The sequence below is a fragment of the Bos mutus genome, chromosome 7, assembly GCF_027580195.1.
Source record: "Bos mutus isolate GX-2022 chromosome 7, NWIPB_WYAK_1.1, whole genome shotgun sequence".
NCBI classification, from domain to species: Eukaryota; Metazoa; Chordata; class Mammalia; order Artiodactyla; family Bovidae; genus Bos; species Bos mutus.
The window spans coordinates 57,706,445-57,726,982 of record NC_091623.1 but is presented as its reverse complement, the minus strand read 5'-3'; the positions used below and the strand labels follow the sequence as shown (position 1 = coordinate 57,726,982).

Sequence of the window (20,538 nt, the reverse complement as noted above, 5' to 3'; positions counted from 1 at the left end):
TTGAAGGTGGTTCCATCACAGGCAGGCTTTTCACATTGCCCTGTTCTCCTTTCTTATTTGGACACCCTCACTGTCTGAAATCAACTCCATGCTATCTTTAGAAATGTGAGATCCTCAAACCATATGTTCACAGCCTCGAACCATAGATGCTGGAAAAAAAAAAAAAATCAAACAACAACAACAAAAAACCACCCAATGCATTAAAGAAACGAGGAACTTGAATTCCAAGCCAGAAGGAAGGAGAAATGAATGTGAAAAGAAATGAGAAACTGTCCAAGAAGGAGAGTGATGGGGAGGGGAGTGGCTGGTAGACGTCAGCTGGGACACCTAGTGAGTAAGGAGGATTTTTGAGTGTCCCCTTGACAGGAGCCTCTGGCAATCAGGGACTGGAGGGAGTAGGGATGGGCTGTGAGTCAATTTCCCCTCACATTCCTGGAGTTAAGGGGGTGGGGAATTCCAGAACCTGAGGTCTTAGGGGAAGGGGGTTGTGCAGGGGTGACTTCCAGGTTCAGAGGTGTTTTCCTGTGATGGTCTCACCCAGAGCTGGAGCCTGGATCTCACCTTCAACCATCCTCAAGGGGCCACAGGTGGATAGGCACTTAGGGCCCTTGGGCAGCCAGTGGCCTCACCCTCTGTGGCTGCTGCCTCACTATGTGTTTCTGATGAGGCTGTGACCACAAGAGCCCCTGCACTGCCTCCTCAATCGCTGGCTGATGAGTCAGATCTCTGACTTGGTCCCTCAGGCTCCAGGCGGAAACATCACCCTGACCTGCCTGTGACTGCCCCCTCCCGGCCCAGCCGCCTCACACAATCCCACCAGTCTGCTCAGGCCCATCTACAAAATGGTGACCAGGAGGGTGAGTCTAGAGGCCGGCACACGGGGTGCAGGTGAGACTGGAAATGGAGTGAAAGTGAGCTGAGAAGGAGGGCAAATGCGATGAAGGTCCCAGCAGGTGAGGATGGGAGCTCAGGATACAGGCGGGCATGAGGGTGAGAAGGCAGAGAAGGACTGGAGGGTTCTGATGCTGAAGACACAGGTAGAGACGCAGGGGGAGGTGCAAGCAAGAAGCCAGGGAAATACCCAGGTGAGGATGTAGGCAAGGATGCTGGTAAGAAAACACGAAGAGGGACTTCCCTGGTGGTCCAGTGGCTAAGACTCCATGTTCCCAATGCAGGGTTCAATCCCCGATCAGGGAAGCTCAACTGGTAAAGAATCTACCTGCAGTGCAGGAGACCCTGGTTGGATTCCTGGGTCAAAAGTTTCCCCTAGAGAAGGGATAGACTACCCATTCCACTACTCTTGGGCTTCCCTGGTGGCTCAGATGGTGAAGAATCCGCCTTAAGGAGTGGGCACACTACCTCGTGTGGGGCATGTCCTCTGACCTGTGGGGCGAGAAACCCAAGTGAGTTCCCACCCCGTGCCTTCCGGAGGCCGCCTCTGGAAGAGGCATACGCACTTCCGGCTAGGAACAGGTGAGGCAGGCACGGGCACTGGAGATGAGGAAGCCGGTGAATGTGAAGGTGAACTGCAGGAGGTAATGAAGTGGGAATCAGGTCAGGTTCCTGTAGGATGGAGCTGAGTGGCAAGTGAGGCAGTGGGGGGCGGAGGGGCGGGGGTCGAAGCTGCCTCTGTCCCCCTCTCAAAGACCTCCAGACTTCAGGAGACATGTGGAACAGAAGTGAAGCTTTATTGCGTGGACAGTGTGTATGAGAGGGTGTATGTGTGTGGGATCAGTTGGGGCAGCCAAAGACGACCATGTTCTCTGTGAAGTTGGCCAGGTCCTCGCACTGTTTCTGGTTCTCCTCATCTTGACATTCTTCAGCCTCGGGCCACAGCTCCACCCAGGTGTCCTTCCCGATGATGTAGCTGATCCTGAGGGAAGACAGACGGGTCAGGAGGGGGTGCGGAGGGTGGGAGGAGGCGGCCTCTGGAAGGCACTGGGGTGGGAACTCACTTGGGTTTCTCGCCCCACAGGTCAGAGGACACGCCCCACACGAGATAGTGTGCCCCCTCCTTCAGTTTAAGGGCTTCCCTGCACTTGATGTGGCTGATGAATTTGCGCTCCTGTTTAACCTGCACCTCGTCGGAGCCTGGAGCGGAGGGAAAGGGAAGCTGAACTGGGGGAGGGGGAGGGGAGGGACTGGGTATGGGGAGGGAGGGGAAGGGAAGCTGAACTGGGGGAGGGAGAGGGGGAGAGTGGGGAGGGCAAGGGAAGCTGAGTTGGGGGAGGAGAAGGGGAGGGGCTGGGGGAAGGGGGAGGTAGAAAGACAGTAGACACAGGGCTAACCCGATTTGATGATGTTCTCGATCACCATGATGTACTCGTCAAAGTCATCTTCCAGCTTCTTCTGGATAAGTCTGGTCTTGTACACTGTTGAGGGGTGGGGAAGACAGCGGGGCGTCCTGGGCAAGGCTCTCTGTGGGGCGCCCTCACCTGGCTCCTCCCAAGCGATGATCACAGCCAGGCATGCTCATGTCCCTGCTAGCCACCCCCCTCACTGCAGTATATCACGCCAGGCTACACTCACAGCCATGCACACAATCAGAGCCCTCCACAACCACCGTCGGAGACACGATGATAGTGACTCCTATCCACCGTGACCCACAGGTTCCCCACAACATGGCGGTACGCACAACCACATCCATTCCCAACCACCTGTCACACACACACACCCACAAAACCACCCCACTCATGACCATGTCTCCCTGTGTAATCAGAGCCCCTTACAACACACACACACATACACCAGTCACCCACAACCACAGTCACCACACACAGCCAGGACCACACCCGCCTTCACACTGCCGCTCACACACAAGCACGCATGCATGCACCTTTTCCCGCCTCTCGCCCAGCGCCCCACTCACCATAGTCCACGCCCGGCTCGCAAGCCTTGTCCAGCCGGTCCTCCAGAGTGACCTCCTTCTCCGTGTGGTGCATGAAGCAGTTCTCTGAGGGGAGGGTGGGGGGCGGGGCGGGGGGGACACGGTCTAAGACCCACTTCCTGTTCAGGGCACCCACTACCCAGGGGTACGCCGGTACCCTGGTCCAGCCCTCTTGGGTCAACCCCCCACCCCAAGGGAGCCGGGGTCCAGTGGGTGTGGCCACCCTCCTGGCGCCTGAGCACTTACCCTCTGCACAGCGGCAGGTATCTTTGTGGCAGAGTTTGCTCAGCATTCCGTCCTCTTTATCCGGGTGGTAGAAGCGGATACAAGTTTCATCTGCAGCAGAGGTGATGGGGAGGGGTCAGAGGGCTAGGGCCTCCGCCCCAGACACCACACCTGGAGGCTCAGTTATCCAACTCCAGTCGGTCAGACCTCCAGATGCCAGGTCCCCAGCCCTGGGACACCCAGACTCCTAACTCCCAGACCTGGGGATCCCCAGACCCCTAACTCTCAGATCCAGAGACCCCCAGGCCCTTAACTCCCAGACCTGGGGACCCCCAGATCCCTAACTCCCAGACCCAGGGACCACCAGACTCCTAACCCTCAGATTTCCGGGATCCCCAGACTCCTAGCTCTCAGATCCCTGAGGCCCCCAGACCCTTAACCCCCAGATCCCTAACTCCCAGACCCCTAACTCCCACACCTGGGGACCCCAGGCTCCTAACTCCAAGACCTGGGGACCCCCAAACTCTTAACCCTCAGATCCCCAAGACCCCTAGAGTCTAACTCCCAGATCCCAGGTCCTAGGATGGCTGCTCACCCAGGTTGTAATAGGAGTACACCTTGACTGCCCCAGGCTGTATAAGTCCGACATTAAAGTACTGGTGAACTTTGAAGGACAGACAGTCCTCCACTGTGTGTGAGACCTGGGAAGAAGGAGGTTGGTCAGTGTCAGGGCCAACATTGGAGGAAGTCCAGCATGGGGTCCTGGGGGTTGGAAAGTGGTGGAGAAGCTGAGGGATCTAGGTGGGGAAGATGCCAGGGGCGGGGCAGGGGCAGTGGGCAGGAATCTTTGACAAAAGATTAATAAGCAGTTCATCAAATCCATTACCCCACCCCCACCCCACCCCACTAAGGCTAGATTGCACTTCTCAGCATGTTTCAGTTCCTTGTGGCCACGTGATTGAGCTCTGGCCAAGGACTGCTATTTACGTCCTTAAAAACATTCTGTGGTTAACAAGACTGCATTAGACACTTGAAAGTTGCTAAGAGTAGATCTTAAAAAAGTTCTCAACACACACATTATAACTATGTAGGAGGTGGATGTAACTGACCTTATTGTGGTAATTATTTCTCAGTATATAAATATATAAAATCGTTACATTGTGCACATTAAAACTACACAGTGTTATACGTCAATTACGGCTCAATAAAATTGGAAAAATTAGAGAGAAAGAAAGAAAAGAGGGAGAAAGGGAGTGAGGGAAGGAGGAAGGAGACAGATATACACATATATGTACTGAGACGTTGTTTAGTCATTAAGTGGCATCCAACTGTTTGCAACCCCATGGACTGTAGCCCGCCAGGCTCTTTTCTGTCCATGGGATTTCCCATGCAAGAATACTGGAGTGGGTTGCTATTTCCTTTCCTTCTTAAGAAAGTGGATTTTTAACCACTGGACCAGCAGGGAAGTCCCTGCCCTTGCTCTCTTTCTCTCTACTATGACTTTTCTCCAAATATATGTGTCATCACATATACACATGTGTATGTATCAATATGGGGCTTCCCAGGTCTCTCCATGGTCAAGAATCCACCTGCCAATGCAAGAGACTCTGGTTTGATCCCTGGGTGGGGAACTAAGATTCCACATGCCGCAGAGCAACTTAGACCGTGTACCGAGCCTGTGCCCTAGAGCCCACACTCTAGCATCAAGAGAAGCCACCACGATGAGAAGCCCGCGCACTGCAATGAAGAGTAGCCCCCACTCGCCGCAACTAGACAAAGCCCATGTGCAGCAAAGAAGACCCAGTTCAGCCAAAAAAACACACAAAAAACCCCAAAACCTGCAATGAGATAGCACCCACACATGCCGGAATAGCTATCATCACAAAGAACACAACGAACAAATGTTGGGAAGCTGTGCACTGTTGGTCGGACTGTAAATCGGCATGTGGACTTCTCCAGGTATGGCATGTGGGTTCAGTACTTGTGGCATGCCACAGCCAAGAGCCCATGCACCACAGTGAAGACCCAGCTCTGTCGTATAACTGAATAAATAGAACACGGGAATAAACAGAACAAGGGAAGAATGGGGAGAAAATAAGAGAAGAGAGAAATGCTAGGGGCTGGGGAACAAGGGGAGCTCTTTCTCTCCATCAAGCACTGCTTTTTTAAAACCACAAGTGGGTTTTTTTTTCCACTCAGTGGTTAAGACTCTGGTGAGAAGAAGCTGGAGGGAACAAGTGAGAAATACAGTTGGGACATGAGTGGTCAGACGGTGCAATGCTTACAGAAGGTGGGTTGGCCTTGTTTTACATGCCCCTGTCCTCCAACACCCAGCAGTCCAGACCTTGTCTCCCTGGCCCCACCTGGGCACGAGGCCAGTGGAGAAGGAAAGGTCAGCCAGGCAGAGGTTCAGGATCCCAATGGAAGCCTTACCTTGTCCAGGTAGATGATGAGTGTGTTCTTGTTGGAGTCTCTGTTCATCTCATACTTAGAGATGTATCTGTCGACACCAGTGCTCAGCTGGGGAAGGATGTGGTTTGTAAAAATCCCTCCTGCATCCCCATTCCCCCTGCCACTCCAGCTTCTTCCAGACCCTGGGCTCCTGCCCATGGATCCCAGCCCCTGAGCCCAAGGCCTTCATACCGTTTTGAGGTCTTCAACATCAGGTGAGAAGCCTGTCATCATAGATATATCCAGGATGGACATAGTGGCATCCTGGTCTCCCAGGTACCTGCATGGGGCAGAGGGAGAGGGGGTTGGTCCCCAAGGTGGGATCAGTGCCCGGACAAGGGGGTCATATCAAAGACTGAGGCCTCTAGTTCCCACATAGGAGCACAGAGGGAGGTTCAAATGTAAGAAACATTCTCCTAAGGGGAATACAGGAAAAGCTACATAATGATCAAGGTGATTCATTTTTCAGGTTCTGGAACCCAACTGGCCCGGGTTCAAATCCCAGCTCTCTGTAACATCTGATGGGTTACTTAACCTCTCTGTGCCTCAGTTCTTGGGAATGAACATGGGCACGTCTCACTTTGTATGTTTCTGTTACCATGGTCTAATTCAACGTCACCAATCCCCCAGCACCATGTTCTGACATCAAGACCACGTTGCTAATCTCACACTGCCATGCAAAGGGAGGTCTTCTTGTCCTGTATTCAGCACAAGACTAGATGCACAATATACTCTCAGAAAGTGTTAAGCATCACAGTTATTATTTTTAAGAAGTCTTGCTAGAGACAGAGGGATGGCCAAGATGAATCCCAGTGAACCATCTCTTACTTGGTACAGATGTCAAGGATCATGGAACCTTTGGCGTCCTGAGGCTTCTTGACTAGAAACACAGAAAACAGAAGGATGGATGGTGGTGGGGAAGCAGGAGGAGTGTAGTTCCTGGGTTCTGATCCAGGAGGGAGGCAGACATAAGAACAGGGTTGGGGGAAGGGTAACAGATAGGGTCTCTACTCCTTTTACCTGTTTCGGGGGCTGGGCGTATGGAAACCTGGAGGTCGAACTTTTTGCAGGAGACTTTGCCTTTGAGCTTGGCATGGTACACGGTCACTACCTGGTAAGGTAGGAGGGGAGATGAGGTGTCAGTCCATTTGACTTGGGAAGGAAAGGGGATACTGGAACAGAGGGGCCTAGAGAAGGTGGTGGGTCAAGAAGGTGTAGGTTCCCATTCCTTACCGACAAGGTGCCTTGTCCTTTCCCTTCAGCTTTTACTGTGAAACGCTCATTTTCCTTAGTCTGCAAGGAGTGGGGAGAGAGATGAGAGAGTATTTGGAACCAAGCCTTCCCCCATTGGTGATTGTCATCGACTCTATCTCCTGCCTCCTAGAAAGTCTGGCTGGCATGGAGGATGAAAGTGATGAGGGTGTGGCCAGGTGACTTTACCTCTTCTGAGCGCAGGAGGCTGGCAGATTCCCAGAGGATACGATGCCTGACCGCAGAGTTGCGGCTGGGCAGTTGGATGGACACATCCAGGTTCAGCTCCTTGTGATCAGGAACATCCTTCTGGTATTGGGCCAAGGCTTGGAACACCATGAAAGTGGCCTGTTACCCATGACAGAGAAAGGGGGTGAATTTGGGTTACTGAGAAAGTGGTTAGAACCACTGAGCGATGAAGAGACTCATATCAGACCTGGGGCATTGAGGCAGTGACCTAGAACCCACCAGAGAGGGTAAGAATATGATTAGGGGCTGGTCGGATACTGAGGACATGTCCTAGAACTCTGAGTGAGACAGGTCAGACAAGAGCTTAGAGACACTGGGAACATGGCTAGAATCCACCAGAGTGTACAGGCATAAGACAGAAAGTCCAGCCACACTGAGAAGGTGCTCTAGACACATCCAGAGGAGACAGTCTAAGACAAGCATTGGTAGAGGCACTGAGAATGTGTCTAGAACCCACTCATGAAATAAAAGAATGAAATTGGAATCTGGGAACACTGAGCATCTGATCTAGAACCCCAAAGTGACACTGAGAGTGTGATTGAGAACCCACCAGAAAGAAAAGCGGTTAGACTGGAGCCTGAGCTTCTTGGAGTTTGAGGTTACTGAACCCATAGTCTAGAACCCATCAGGGACTAGAATAACTAAAAACCTGGTCTAGAACTCACAATAAGATGTGGTAACACTGGGAGCCTGATGGAACTTAGAATGTGGTCTAGAACCCACTAGTGGGAGACAGAGGCTTGGATAATGGTGTGTGAGGTGTTAGTTGCTCAGTTGTGTCCAACTCTTTGTGACCCTATGGACTGTAGCCCACCAGGCTCCTCTGTCCATGGAATTCTCCAAGCAAGAATACTGGAGTGGGTTGCCATTCCCTTTTCCAGGGGATCTTCCCAACCCAAGGATCTAACCCAGGTCTCCTGCATTTCAGGCAGATACTTTCATCTCTGAGCCACCAGGGAAGCCCCTTGGATAATGCTGTAGAGTCATTAAGAACCTGGTCTAGAACCCACTGATGAGACAGGGTAACACTGGGGGCCTGGTGAAATGAACATGAGCTAGAACCCACCAGTGAGACAGAGTAAGATGGGGCACTGGGAACACGGTCTAGAACCCACAGTGGGAAAGAGAGATTCACACTTGAACCTGGGCCCTGAGAACATGATATAGACACCAAGAGGGAAAAGGAGGCTTGAAACACAGCTCAGGGCATTCAGAATGTAGTCTAGAGTTCACAGATGGGTTTGCAATTAAAAAAAAAAAAAAAAAAAAAGATTCTTGACTTCATTCCAATCATCCTGGCTGATGGAAGAGAAGCACTGCCTCTCTTGGTCTCGGTACTTTCTTCAGAAGACTAATGAGGCCAGAGGAGGTTGGGATGCAGTTACCGGGGCGGGGTATGTGTGGACTACTTGCCTGCGTGGAGCCATAACCACCTCCATAGTATCTCTGCTCGTTGAGCCAGCGCACGACAGGAGGCGTAGTGTCGTAGTCTTTGCGTGCCAGCAGAGCCAAGAGGGCGTAGGACGTGGCCTCCACATTGTAGAGCTTCTGTTTGGGTTCCTCCCAGCGGTTCTTTTCTGCAGGGAGAACCCCCCACCCCCAGTGCTCACTGCTCTGTCCATCCTGTAAACAGCTCAGAGAAAACTCAGGAAAAAAAGACTCATAGCCTAGACTGCTCAGTGTTCAGGTGTCCTGGCCCACATTCTAGGTCCTTAATCTGCTGGCTCCTGCCTCATTCTCTTCCTTCATCCACCTTCACTCTTCCATATGAGCTCTGCACTTCAGCCCCACTGTGGGAGATTTCCTAAACTTGAAACACACATTTTTACCTCTGAGCCTTGGCATATTCTGTTCCCTTAACATAGAGTACCTTTTCTCCATCTTTTGTTAATTCTTACCCACCCCTTTTCTCCATCTACTTTGTTAATTCTTACCCACCCTGCACAATTAGTGGGCACCCCAAGATTGAGTGGAGGTCCCTCTTCCTCCTGTCTCTTAAAGGATCCTGTGCTTCTCCGATCCCAGCACTCTGATACTCTATAGTAATCTATGAACTCATTTCATTCTTCAATTGGAGTGTGAGGCCATAATGGCAAGGGCTGTGCTGTACTCACGGTGGTGTCCCAAGTGCCAAAGAAAGTTATGATGGCAGAGATTGTCACTGAGAACCAAGAGGAGGATAACCTCCTCTCCCTGTGCACACAGTTGGACTACATTTCCCAGAAGACTTTGCAGGTAGATATGGCCACATGACTAAGCTCTGGCCAATGGAATGTGCACAGCAGTGATTGGGCCTCTTCTATGTCTAGTCCCTTGCACAATCTTCCTATTTCCCTTTCAGCTTGAAAAGGCAGGATTCTGAGGCCCCAGAATGGCAGAGCCATGAAAAGATAGAGACCTTGATCCCTGTGTCACTGTATGGAGGAGAGCTGTCCACCAACAACATACTTTTGTCGTGTTAAACCACTTTGGTGTTTATATGATACTTGAGATACCTTATTATCAGTGCGTACAAACATGATACAGTGTCATCACTGGAACCAATGACTAGCAGCCCACTATGTTCTAAGCACTGTGCTAAATTCCCCATGGTATTATTTTACTGAATCCTGATTACCTTTGAGATAATTATAATATTACAATATTGTTGCTGTTAGTCACTAAGTGGTATCTGACTCTTTTATAACTCCATGAACTGTAGCCTGCCAGGCTCCTCTGTCCATGGGACTTCCCAGGCAAGAATACTGGAGTGGGTTGCCATTTCCTTCTCCAGCGGATCTTCCTGATCCAAGGATTGCACCCAAGAATCTCCTGGCAGGCAGATTCTTGACCACTGAGCCACTAGGGAAGCCCTAGGTATCATTTAAAGATGAAGAAACTAAGATCCAGAGAGGTTAAGCGACTTGTACAAGGTCAGACAGTGAGAAAGTGGCAGAGTGGGATTTCAATTTAGATCTGTCTGATGTCCATGCTCATGGTCTTAATGACACCTCACTGCTGGGTCATAGCAAGTGCTCAGCATTCAACATGGTTGAATGAATTATGCAGTGAGCCTTCTTGTGTGGTTTACAAGCAGAAATTATTACACCACAAAGCCATTCATCCCAGTTCAGCTTGGAGACGTTCATCCCAGTGCAGCTTAAAACCATGCACCCCAGCTGGAGAGGGCTACCCTCAGTCCCCAGCCAGGGGTCCCTCCGTACTCCTCCAGGCTACCCCTCACCTTTGGCTGTGTTCAGAAATTTGGTGAGGCGGTCACCCTCCAGCTTGCCCAACAAAGCCAGGGCATAGGCAGCAATGGCCACAGTATATGGTCTTCGCAACTCTCTGTAGTGGTTTTCAAGGAAGTCTCCTGCCTTAGCGATGCTGCGGCCCAGGCTCTATGACAAAGAGGATTGGGTACTCTGGTCAGGGGAGCGTTGCTGTTAGACAACTGATGAAGATCACTTTCTGGGACCAGGTGGCTTTTGTCCTTGGGACCTGTTTGCCTTGGATCTATGTTTGAGGGTTTTCCATTGTGAGCTGCTTTGTTGCTGAGTACCTACTATGGGCTGTGTGTGTGTGTGTGTGTGTGTGTGTGTGTGTGTGGTGCGGTGTGTATGTCTAAATACCAAGTGGTGTGCTGGTGAATATTTAACAACCAGCTCTTCAGTGGAGGCACAGGACTGGGCGGGGGGCCATGGGTGTGGTACTAGTTGTTCATTCGGGCTTTTCTGTAAGATGTTATAGAAAAATCTGAACTTTTGCCAATCCAATAAATTGCCCATTACAATGGCATAAAAACTTCCACCAGGGTCAATTTCAAGTAACCACTGTGATGTCCTTGAACATAGAATGGGGAAGACATACTCCCAACAGGCATTCATGAGCTAGTGTGAGCCAGATTCAGCACACCAGGGAACACTTCTTATTCAATCATTATCAGCTAGCTCTTACAATGTCCCAGTCATATAGCTGCTCATTTAATCTCATAAAATCTTATGAGGCAGGCATTACTTTCATCATTATCCTACTACACAGATTAAATACTGTGACACAGAAAGATGGGGACCAGGGGAAGACATGATTTGAAATGTTTGATGATTTCCATGGTGTCAATACTATCATGCTTGATTTCAACCCACCAATGTGGCATGGCTGACTGTAGATTTGGGAAGAGAGGAACAGTGGAACAACATGATATAATATTTCCAATATAGAGATACAATAGACATAAATAACCCTGAGAATAATGATAAAAAGTAGCAAAATATTTAGGAAGTGATACATTTTAAGTTTATCACCTGTTTTCAGTGTTTAATCTTTGCAGTGTGAATTTATATGATTTAATTTTTAACAACGTTTGTGTTCAGCAACCAGATTGCAAATTCCTATAAATTTAACAACTGGTTTTCACAAGCTGGGTAGCATCCTATTGATTTAAACACCATCAGTCTGGCTCCACCGCCTATGCCATACTTGATTTTAATGTTGCTGTATTGTAGAAAATGTTGTGTTGTAGTAGAAACAACCCTTTTGACTGCCTTCCTACATCTATCCTCCTCTGTTGTAAGAACACCTCCTCCCTTTCATTCAAATGGCCACAATGGAAGTAGCCATATTTGCCAACTGAGACCTACTTCCTGGTCTCAGCTGATTGGTTCAGGGATGATCACCTGACCCAGGATGAACCAATCAGAGTCCTTCACTGGGAATCCGAACGTTCTAGCCTTGGTCTGACTATTTCCTCAAGGAAGACAGCCATGTTCTGCCAGGCAGGTTGGGTGGCAGGCAAAGGTGAATTATTGGGCAAGAAAGGATTGGAAGACATGGAGAACATAAAGAACAAAGAATTCTGGCAGAGTCCTTGAAGCTACTTTCATTTTTTTTTTTTTTTAATTTTTTGGCTGCAATGCATGGCAAGCAGGATCTTAGTTCCCCAACCAGGGATGAACCCATACTCCCTGTAGTGGAAACAAGGAGTCTTAACCGCTGGACTACCAGATTCCTACTTTCATTTTTGAACTCTATAAATTCTTAGATCCCTAAAATAAATTTCCCATTTATTTTTGCACAATCTAGTCACACATATGACAACCAGGACACACACGTGGCCTCTGAGATAACTCAGAGAGTCCTAAAAAGTGCAAAAAATTATTATACCTATTTTACAAATGCACACAATAAGGCCTGACAAAGGCTACATGAGAGTCAAGATTTGAGGTCAATTCTGTCTGACCCCACAGTCCTGGTGCTCTTTTCTACTATAATTTCTCTCAAATCTCCAAGATTGGAACCAGGAAATCCTGGTTTAAAGGTCACCAGCATTAATGGTAGCAGCCCCCTCCACTCCATCTCTTTTCTGGGGTCCTGAGAAGGAAGAAGCAGCTGGCTGAAAGAGAGATCCTGAAGTTCCCCACTAGGGAAACTAAAAGTCAAACAACCCAATCTCAAAACCCCAGAGCAAAGCAGATGGAGTGATTACAGGCTGTCTTTCTAAGGCTGTCTTTCTAAGCTTCTCTCCTTCAGAACCCAAACTAGAGGAATAGCGGACAGCAAAAAGCCTACATTATTAATTCTTTCCCTTCTGGGGTCATGCATGCTCAGTCGTGACTGACTCTTTGTGACCCTATGGGAGACCCTATGCCAGGCTCCTCTGTCCATGAGATTTCCCAGGCAAGAATACTGGAGTGGGTTGCTATTTCCTACTGTAGGGAATCTTCCCAATCCAGGGATCGAACCCACGTCTCTTGCGTCTCTGCACTTCAGGTGGATTCTTACTACTGAGCCACTGGGTGATCCTTTGGGGTCATGGACATGGACCCCTTTAAGAATCCCCTTAAAGATCTCCAGGAAGGATTTTCCTTCCATTTTTAGTTTTGTGTCCTCAGTTTTCTTTAGGGAAGCCATAAGGATATGAAGGGCTTCCCTGGTGGTGCAGATGGTAAGGAATCTGTCTGCAATGCAGGAAACCCAGTTTCAATCCCTGGGTCAGGAAGATCCCCTGGAGAAGGGAATGGCAATCCACTCTGGTATTCTTGCCTGGAGAAATCCATGGACAGAGGAGACTGGAGGGCTATAGTTCATGGGGTCGCAAAGAGTTGGACATGACTGAGTGACTAACACACAGGAATATGAATGTAGGAGTCTCGTGGAAAGCAAGCTGAAGGGGCTTTTTGTTGGGTTTGGCTACAACTTTCTGAAAATGGTAAAGCAGGCAGAAAAGACGCAATCTTTGATTTCTCTGTGCCTCAGTTGTCTCTTCTGTAAACTGGGGGCAATAAGAGTAGCCTATCTCTTGGGCTGTTACAAGGATTACAGGAATTAAACATATGAGACTCTTGTTTTGTTGTTTAGTTGCTCAGTCGTGTCCAAGTCTTTTGCAACTCCATGGACTGTAGCCTGCCAGGCTCCTCTGTCCATGGACTTTCCCAGGCAAAAATACTGAAGTGGGTTGCCATTTCCTTCTTTAGGGGACCTTCCCGACCCAGGATCAAACCCACATCTCCTGCATTCCAGGCAGATTCTTTACCACTGAGCCACCTGGGATCTTAATTGCCAGGTAAATGTTGGACACTATTATGGCCACTGTGGTGACTGTTAGCGCACTGGGAGCACTGGAAATGGCCTGAAAGCAAATCTCACCTCAGGTGGGTGTGTTTTTGGTGGGGGAGGGCAGGGCGGGGAGGGGAGGGCGGGACACTTACGTTGACCTGTGCCTCGCAAATGTCTTTAGCCTCGTGCAGCGCGATGAGAACAAAGGCTGTAAGGGACACATCTTTCTCCCTGGTGTCCCTGAAGCCACCCTAGAGGAGAAGCGTGGAAGCAAAGATAGGGTCACCAATGTCTTCACATGTCAACCTACGCCCCCTGTAGGCTCAGTGGATCAAGGCAGGGCTGGGTCTCTCCCAATGTCTCTCCAGAAGGGCCAGGCTCTTTAGTATTCATTCATTCATCTTGCAAATGTGCTGGTGCTGTGGATGAGATGTTGGATGAAGACCAGATTCTAGTCCCAGCCCTCTCGGTCTGTTAGGGGAGACAGATTACCAACCAGCTTGTCAACAGATACATAATTAGAAAGTGACGAGTGCTGTGCAGAAGTGGATGTGGCATTGAGAATGGACTATGGGAGTGTGACTCAGTCGTGGAAAAGTGTCCCGGAGAGATGATAGCTAAAACCACAATCTGAGCAGAGAGGAGAAGTCAACTCTCAAAGGGTGGGGCTTAGCATGCCAGGCAGGAGGAACAGCATGTACAAAGGAGAGGAAGGTTCCTAGCAGTACAGATGGAATGATGAGAGAAGTGGGTAAGGCCACGAGGCTGGAAGCCTGAAAGGTCAGGCTTACGCATCAATTCTCCAACTTAAGCACACCCGGTGGGGGTGGAGAGGTGTTAAAACTCGGATTCCTAGACGTTGCCCCTAAAGCTTCTGATTCAGTGCACCTAGAGTCCAGCCTGAGAATTTCTGACATTCTGCATTTCTAAAAGCTTGCAGGTAATTTTGCTGATGTTGCAGGCCTGGGGATCACACTCTTAGGACCATAGCTCTAAGGCGTTCTATGTTTAAGAGCAACAGGAAGCCAGGGGGGGGTTCGTTTTGCCCTAGATCCTGCAGGTCTCTGATCTTTGCAAGGGAGGAGGGACACTGTCAGCTCCCTTATTTCCCTGTCCCCGCACGCAGTGAATTGGGCAGTGGGTGGATGGTGGAGTCTTTCTCCAGTCCATCCTGTGATGCTCTGGTGCCCTCTCCCCTGGCCTGCCCCGAATCTCTGCCTCTTACAATCATTTCTTGGTGTATCACAGGCCCATCCTCCTGGAAGATTCCATCAGGCTTCTGCTTCTCCAGGATCAGCCATTTGACCGTCTCACAGAGGTCCTTGGAGTCTATGGCGATGAGGTTGGCGGCCAGTGCAAAGACCTTGACCACGTAGGCTGTCAGCCTGCGGGGGTGGGTACAAAGCGTGAGGCAATTGGCTCTGGGATCCGGAGACTGGCATCTCAACCAACCAATGAGCAGAGTGGGGCTGGGCCTGGCTTGGTTCCTTCAAGCTCTTAAACCAGTGTGGCATGCTGATTATTCAGCGGGCTGGTACCTTGACTCTGGGTGGAGACCTACCTAGACCACCCCAGGCCGAGATCGAGGGCCTGCTCAGGGATGTGAAAGGCTGAGGATGTGCAAGCTGATCCTGGAGACTCACCAGGTGCTGGGGGGCCGATTCTGGAAGGCGGCGTAGGCTGAGCTTTTTTGTCTGAAGGCCAGCTGCTGGGTGTACCCTGCGGGGAAGAGAGATGTGTCACCAGAGGCTGAGTGGAGGGGGTGGCTGGTGGGCGTACGCCCTCCAGGGAGGGAAGGGGCTTAGAGGGAGGATAAAGATTCTGTGAAGGGCGGGACAGCGGTCTAGAGAGGAAAGAGGTCTCTGGGTAGGGGGCGGGTGTGTGGGAGGACGGAGAGCTAAAGAGGGACTCAGAAGGTGGGAAGATTAGAGAGAAGGGGAAGGAATTCTTGGAGGAAAGAGGATTCAAAGAGAAGAGGTTCTCAAAATGGGTTCTCAGGGGCAAGGGGGCCTCAGCGAGAGAGGGAGCTCAGAGGGGTTCAGAGGGGCGAGGGGGCAGTCTCAGAGAAGGGGCCGGACCCCGAGAGGGGCGGGGTCTTAGGAGTGGAGGGGGCTCAGAGATGAAGCCGGCTCAGAGGGCTGGGGCTCGGTGGAGCTGGCTCAGTGGGGCGGGGCTCAGGGGCGGAGCAAGGCCAGAGGGGCGGGGCTCAGGGATGAAGTGGGCTCAGAGGGGCGGGCTCAGGGGTGGAGCAGGCTCAGAGGGGCGGGGTTCAGGGGTGGAGCAGGCTCAGAGGGACAGGTAGGACGTGCACCCTTTCTGATGAGCTCCAGGGACTCCTGCCGCTTCTCCAAGCCGAACTTCTCCCACTGGTCGGTGCTGTCCAGGTAGTGCACGGCGATGACCGTGGGCGTCATACCAATCATGTTCTGCTCCCCACAGCCGGAGGGGTTTGGATAAGGTGCTTCAGCCGCTCTCCGTCGATGGCGTCCTCCGTCATTTGGGCCACCGGAGTCCCTGCAACCCGGCAGGAGGATGGCACTCAAGTCCACGGCTGCTTCCAGACTTTTCAGGCTCTGACCAGCTAGGGCCAAAGGGGTCAGGGACAGCTGGGGGCATGTGAATGATGGAGATACTTCATGGCTGAATGGCTGGAGGGGGTTTTGCTTTTGTGGGGGGTGGGCTTGTGCTTCACAAGGGAACTCTGGGCCTTGGTTCCTCTGGTTCCACCAGCGGTAATAACAGTCATGAATACTTTTACCAGGCTTCATGCTATTCCCCAGGCTCTGTTCTAGGAGAATACCATATAGTATTCTCTTAGATATCATACCCTTAGATATCAATACTATTATTCGCTCCTATCACAGATGAAGAAACCAAGGGTCTCCTCCCCAAACTTCACAGCTGTCAAGATGCAAGGTGCCTTTCTAGCTCCGTCTTGCCCCAGTTCTCCATCCAAGACAATTAGATCTGGAATTTCTGCTCTTGAACTATATTGCTCATGTAAACCTCTTTATCAGCAAAAGCTGTTTGCTGAACTAAGTACTGCCTGGAGCCTTCTATGAAGTGGTTCGAGGAGGGGTTCTAGCTGAAGAGGAGGCAGGAGACACATGGTTAAATATCCCTGGGGTGAGAGTGGATGGAACTGGGCTCCTGACTCTCGGGTCATGACTCTCCTCCCAACATTGTTCTGGGTCTCCTGGGGTTGGGGTCCAAGGGCATCTCACCTTGCAGGAGGATCTTAGTCTCTGACTCGGTGTCTGGGACTTGATCACTAAGATCTGCAGCTGGGACTTCCTCTCGCTGCACTCCCCCTGCAGGATGAATGGGAGACACAGATGGCACCAGCTCCCTCCCACCCCATTCTGCATCACCACCACCCAGGCCTCACTCCCTCTCCCGTGGATGACTCACCTTGACCCAGATGTTCTGGATTCAGTGTACGAACAGCCACAGTTTTGTTGACTCTTACGCCTTCTGGCTGGATGGTGTTAGGGGCAGGGGGAGTTGCATGAGTAAGACAGACAGTTGGTTATATGCTGGGGATTACTGTAGTATAAGGCATGAGGGCCTCCACCTGATCTTAGCTGTGTGACTGGAGGTCAGTTACTTAACCTCTCTGTGCCTCATCTTCCTTCTTTCCTCATGCCTATTGTTGTGCAAGTTCATAATAAAATTATAAATTAACAAAGAAGTAACAAGACCTTTAGAAATCTTTCTATGTGCCTAGATGATTGCTCTCCTGTGGTTAATTCATTTAATCTTCACAACAACCCACTGGAGTGGGTACCGCTTTTATCACTCCCATTTTACAGATGGGGGAGGGACTTCCTCATGGCCCAGTGGTTAATAATCTGCCTGCAGTGCAGGGTACATGGGTTTGATCCCTGGTAAAGGAACTAAGATCCCACATACCATGGGGCAACCAAGCCCATGTGCTGCAACTACTGAGCCCATATGCCACAACTAGAGAAGAAGATCCCTGTGCCACAACTAAGCCAAATAAATAAATATTAAAGATGAGGGAACTGGGGAACAGACAGGTAAAGTAACTTGCCCAAGGTCACAAAGCAAGTAGAACAGGATTTGGGTTTGAACCTAATAGTCTGGCTCCAGAGCCTGTTTTTAACCCAGTGCCTCTTAATGGGCTAAATAAAATAAAAATTTTAAAACAAATAATTTAAAAGAAACTTTTTGAGCCAGTAAACAAGAATAAATAATAAAGGAAAGAGAAAAAATAGATGAAAGAATGTACATAACTACTTAACACAGTGCCTAGCAGATAGTAAGTGCTCAATTAAAATAGGGGCGTCTTAATTAGAGTCAAAGGCCCAACACAAGCTCTCAGGTGTATATGCACATAAGCCTCCATGGAGGACAGTGGGTGCGTTTGCCCTCACAGAACCCATTCTCCTTTTGCCTGGAGTGAGTCCCATCTTTTCCTTTGCAGACTGAGTTCCTGCCTATGTTGTATTCATCAGTGTGTAACATCCAGCTCTCCAGGAAGAAAAGCTCTTGATTTATAGTGCTGCCAATTTCCTTGGTGTGAATATCTCCACCATGATGGATTTCAAGCTACCACCGTGAGTGAGTACAGACTTGGGACGTGGTAGACATACTGGATCTAGGGAGCTGGGTATCACAGGCTCCAGCTCACTACTGGTTTCTTCCCACCAGTGCCTGTGTTGAGTCATATTGAAATTCACAGCAAGGGGAAAAACATGTGCACCTATATATACACACTTTCATGTAATTTTTAAAATATATTATTTTAATGGTTAGGTTTATTCCAGAACATTAAAGTAGTTGAAAAAATATGTTTGCTTCCATTAAAGCCAGAAAATAAAAATTATAATAAATTATGATTTGGGTGTAAATAAAACATTTCAATGTGAAATCTGTCAGTTTTGATACATTTGGTTTTGAATGTTTCAATATTTTTTCAACTACTGTAATGTTTTTTGGGAAAAAATAACTGATAAAAAATATACACGGGCCCAACTCAGTTTTCTTTTGCTTTAGGTGTCAATATGACATAGTTTGACACCATCAAATTTGTCTCTAAAATTTTGATATTTTGTATATTGCAGGGGTTTTGGGAATGAATTTTGATTTCTTAAAATATTGCACTAAAATATTTTTGATCTTGTTTATGATCTTATGCTTTGCTTTAAAGTACTCATGAAAGATGCTAAAATCCTTTCATTTTGGTTGATGATTTTGTCTATTATATTTGAAAATGTTCAACACTATAGGAAACAGTAACAGAAATATGACTGTTAATGCACATTTCTTTTTTTCTGGGTTGAGTTTTTTTTCCCCATGGGTCTTCTTTTTTGTTGTGTGTTAACGCGTATTTTAAGGGTAAGACTCATAGGTAAGACTCATAGGTAAAACTCATAGGTAAAACTCATAGGTAAAACTCATAGGTAAAGACTCATAGGTAAGACTCATAGGTAAAACTCATAGGTAAAGACTCATAGGTAAAACTCATAGGTAAGACTCATAGGTAAGACTCATAGGTAAGACTCATAGGTAAAACTCATAGGTAAAGACTCATAGGTAAAAACTCATAGGTAAGACTCATAGGTAAGACTCATAGGTAAAACTCATAGGTAAAGACTCATAGGTAAAACTCATAGGTAAGACTCATAGGTAAAACTCATAGGTAAAGACTCACAGGTAAAGACTCATAGGTAAAACTCATAGGTAAAGACTCATAGGTAAAGACTCATAGGTAAAACTCATAGGTAAGACTCATAGGTAAGACTCATAGGTAAAACTCATAGGTAAAGACTCATAGGTAAGACTCATAGGTAAGACTCATAGGTAAGACTCATAGGTAAGACTCATAGGTAAAAAAGAAGTGTTCTAGTTCTTGCAGTTGTGTATTATTCCTTTCCAATATTTGCTCTGTGAAATATATTTTCTCAAGCTTTTTAAATTTTACTTATTTATTTATTTGGCTGTGCTGTGTGGCTTATGATATCTTAGTTCCATGACCAGGGATCAAATCCAGGGCCACAGCAGTGAAAATACTGAGTCCTAATCACCGGACCACCAGGGAACTGTCCCCAAGATTTTTAAAGTCAGAAGAAAACTCCTGTGCTAAAATGTTACAAGATGTCATATTTGATATTAAAATATATTTTAATGAAAAAATATTATTGATTTCTGAGTTTTCAGGTGTCTGCTAAAAATTCTGTGCCCAAGAATAATGCCTCACTTGCCTCACCCTAATCCTGGCCCTCCATTCAAAGTTCCAGAACTCCTGAATCTCCTATGGTGTGCCTGGGTCTCCAAGTTGGGTTGACAGCACAGGGAGAACCGGAGCCTCTCCTGAAGGACAAGGGGCAGCAGGTACCCCAAGGACTCACCACGACCTTCAGGGTCTTCTTGACACCATCACTGATGAAGTGGTTGTAGACGGCAGCCTTGACCTCCACCTCGTGGAGGCCGATCTTCAGGGGCACAATGACGTAAGGCACCGCCACCGAGGACCTGGCTGGGATCGTTATAGTCTGCTGGTGGCGCTTCTTGGCGGTGGCCAGGCTACAGAAGGCTGGATTGTAGAGCAATTCCACCCTCACCTGCCAGGGGGAGAGAGTATGGGGTCAGGAGAACATGCCACAGACTCGCTCCCCCAAGTCCCCGCGCCCTCCATGCCTCTGTTGCGCCAGGGACGCACCTTGAGATTTTCCGCCTCCCGGTAGTTGTAGAGGATCGCTCGGATCTCCACTTGCTCGTTGCGCACCACCGAGTAGGGGAGACGCAGGTCGATAAAGAAATCCTGCATCACAGTGACCTCATAGGGGTCAGCCACACAGATCCCTGCCCGGAGTGGAAACAGAACACAGAGTGTCAGGAGTGGGTCAGGGGACTGGGCAGGGTGGACTGGGTCCAAACTCTTGCCCCTACCAATGTCTCAGTGCTTACACTTAACC

General features: G+C 49.1%; 1 protein-coding gene across 1 annotated transcript in view; it reads right to left on the bottom strand.

Moving 5' to 3' along the window:
- Nucleotides 1–1,669: 1,669 nt before the first annotated feature.
- Nucleotides 1,670–20,538, bottom strand: part of C3 (complement C3) — a 36,511-nt gene continuing 17,642 nt past the window's right edge. The window contains 23 exon segments of the mRNA XM_005890706.3: nt 1,670–1,873; nt 1,956–2,091; nt 2,289–2,372; nt 2,870–2,953; nt 3,134–3,223; nt 3,708–3,813; nt 5,546–5,632; nt 5,756–5,843; nt 6,392–6,443; nt 6,584–6,674; nt 6,797–6,856; nt 7,004–7,162; nt 8,477–8,640; nt 10,287–10,443; nt 13,750–13,848; nt 14,823–14,982; nt 15,241–15,316; nt 15,909–16,049; nt 16,052–16,111; nt 16,822–16,908; nt 17,009–17,075; nt 19,972–20,184; nt 20,283–20,425. Coding sequence (XP_005890768.2) covers nt 1,732–1,873; nt 1,956–2,091; nt 2,289–2,372; nt 2,870–2,953; nt 3,134–3,223; nt 3,708–3,813; nt 5,546–5,632; nt 5,756–5,843; nt 6,392–6,443; nt 6,584–6,674; nt 6,797–6,856; nt 7,004–7,162; nt 8,477–8,640; nt 10,287–10,443; nt 13,750–13,848; nt 14,823–14,982; nt 15,241–15,316; nt 15,909–16,049; nt 16,052–16,111; nt 16,822–16,908; nt 17,009–17,075; nt 19,972–20,184; nt 20,283–20,425 — 2,546 coding nt within the window. The 3' untranslated portion in view covers nt 1,670–1,731.